The 1,911-nt window shown below is 42.2% G+C and overlaps 1 protein-coding gene across 1 annotated transcript in view; it reads left to right on the forward strand.

Annotated features, from left to right (window-relative positions):
• The first annotated feature begins 1,222 nt into the window (after positions 1–1,222).
• Positions 1,223–1,911, forward strand: part of LOC111395314 — a 9,482-nt gene continuing 8,793 nt past the window's right edge. The window contains exon 1 of the mRNA XM_023021296.1: positions 1,223–1,873. Coding sequence (XP_022877064.1) covers positions 1,223–1,873 — 651 coding nt within the window. The remainder of the gene's footprint in view (positions 1,874–1,911) is intronic.

The following is a 1,911-nucleotide window of genomic DNA, read 5'->3' on the forward strand; positions in this document are numbered from 1 at the left end:
GCCCTTGATCGCGTCATTGGTCCGCCATCGACTATCAACGGGTCTCGTCTCGCACTTGCCTTCGTCGGGCTCGACTCCTAGATCATATTGATCACCTGATAGAGATTTGGTTCCCATTGATCCAGAGATCGAACGCACATTTCTTCATACGCAAAGAAAAGCAAGAGCGGCACAACAGATGGCTAACGAGCAAAATCGTCTGGTAATTCAACTCAACGAAGGCGCGGGGGTTGAAGATGAAGGGAATATGGTACCTGGGAACTTCATGGCACCGTTGGTGGTCTTGAGTCAATGTAGCATTGTGTATTCTCCATTTGGGCAACTGAACTTCCAGCTGAAAACAAATGTGATTCAACTATTTCAGAATGGGCATCAATACTAGAGGATGGCTAGTGAGAACGCACATACACACATATCCCGATTTCTGGACATGTGCCAACACTTTAGGTACCAGGGTATCTCAAATGATGCTATAAGACTGCGATTGTTTCCACACACTTTGCGGGATAAAGCATTTGAATGACTGGATTCACTTCTCATCGCAAGCATCACCACTTGGAACGAGCTAGCCCACGAATTATGCACCAAGTTCTTCTCACCAGCTAAGGTAGCAAAATGCGGTATGACATCTCTATATTCAACCAAGGTGAGTCCGAATCATTTGAAGAGGCATGGAATCATTTCAAAAATATGTTAAGAAAATGTCCTCAGCATGGCTTTGATAAAAAGACACAAATTCGATTTTTCTACACTAGATTACTTCCATCCTTCAAGAGCATGGTGGACTCATCATCCGACGGGTTTATCCCCACAAAAAAATTGACGGAGCATGGGAACTATTTGAGAGAATGGCTACAAATTCAGCCATGTGGTAACGCAGGGGGTTTATGAAGTAGATACTTACTCAGCATTATCCGCGAAGATGGACTCCTTATTTCATAAGGTTGAGAGCATTTCACAGACCGCCACTGCAAAGCACGTCAAGAAGCCAAGCTATGAAGAATGTGGAGCAAACCACAATACTGTTAACAGTCCAATTCTCACACAGAGGGTCGAACATGTAGATTTTGTGTAATGGGGTCAACGACAACAGAACAATCCACATTCAAAAACCTTCAATCAGGGCTGGAGAAAACACCCAAACTTCTCGTAGAGTAATCAGAATCAAAACAGACCACAAGGTCAATTCTAGCAGCAGGATAAAAAGCCACCATTGGAAGAGATGTTTGAGAAGTTCATGGCAACGACTAATCAGCATATGGAAGCCAACAACCAGTTTATGCAAAAGACAGACGCAACTCTTCAAGACCAAAGTGCAACAATCAAAAATTTGGAGACGCAAATGGGACAAATGATAATCTCCATGACAGGTAGAGCACCAGGAAACTTACCCAGCAACACTAAGATCAACTCTAAGGAGCATGCAAAGGCTATAACAACTAGAAGTGGAGTACAACTACCGAATATACATGTAAAAAGATCGGTAGCTAGCAAGGAATTAGCACCAATCTCAGATGACGAGATTGTGGAACAGACTGAACGAACAACAGGGGATGTTGCCAAGAAGAATTCCAATACATCACGGGGTACAGCTACCAATTTTATCAACCCTCATGAGCCACCTATTCCATTCCCGCAGAGGTTGAAAAAACACAAATTGGATCAGCAATATAGTAAATTTCTTGAAGTCCTCAAGAAATTACACATCAACATCCCATTTGCTGAGGTACTTGTTCAGATGCCGAGTTATGCAAAATTTCTAAAGGATATCCTCTCTAACAAGGGAAAGATAGAAGAAAATGAAACAGTGATGTTAATTGAGGAATGCAGTGCCAGAATCCAAAAAAAGCTACCTCTAAAACTAAAGGATCCAGTGAGTTTTATTGTATCTTGCACTATTGGAAATTGTCA

The sequence above is a fragment of the Olea europaea genome, chromosome 6, assembly GCF_002742605.1.
Source record: "Olea europaea var. sylvestris chromosome 6, O_europaea_v1, whole genome shotgun sequence".
NCBI lineage: Eukaryota > Viridiplantae > Streptophyta > Magnoliopsida > Lamiales > Oleaceae > Olea > Olea europaea.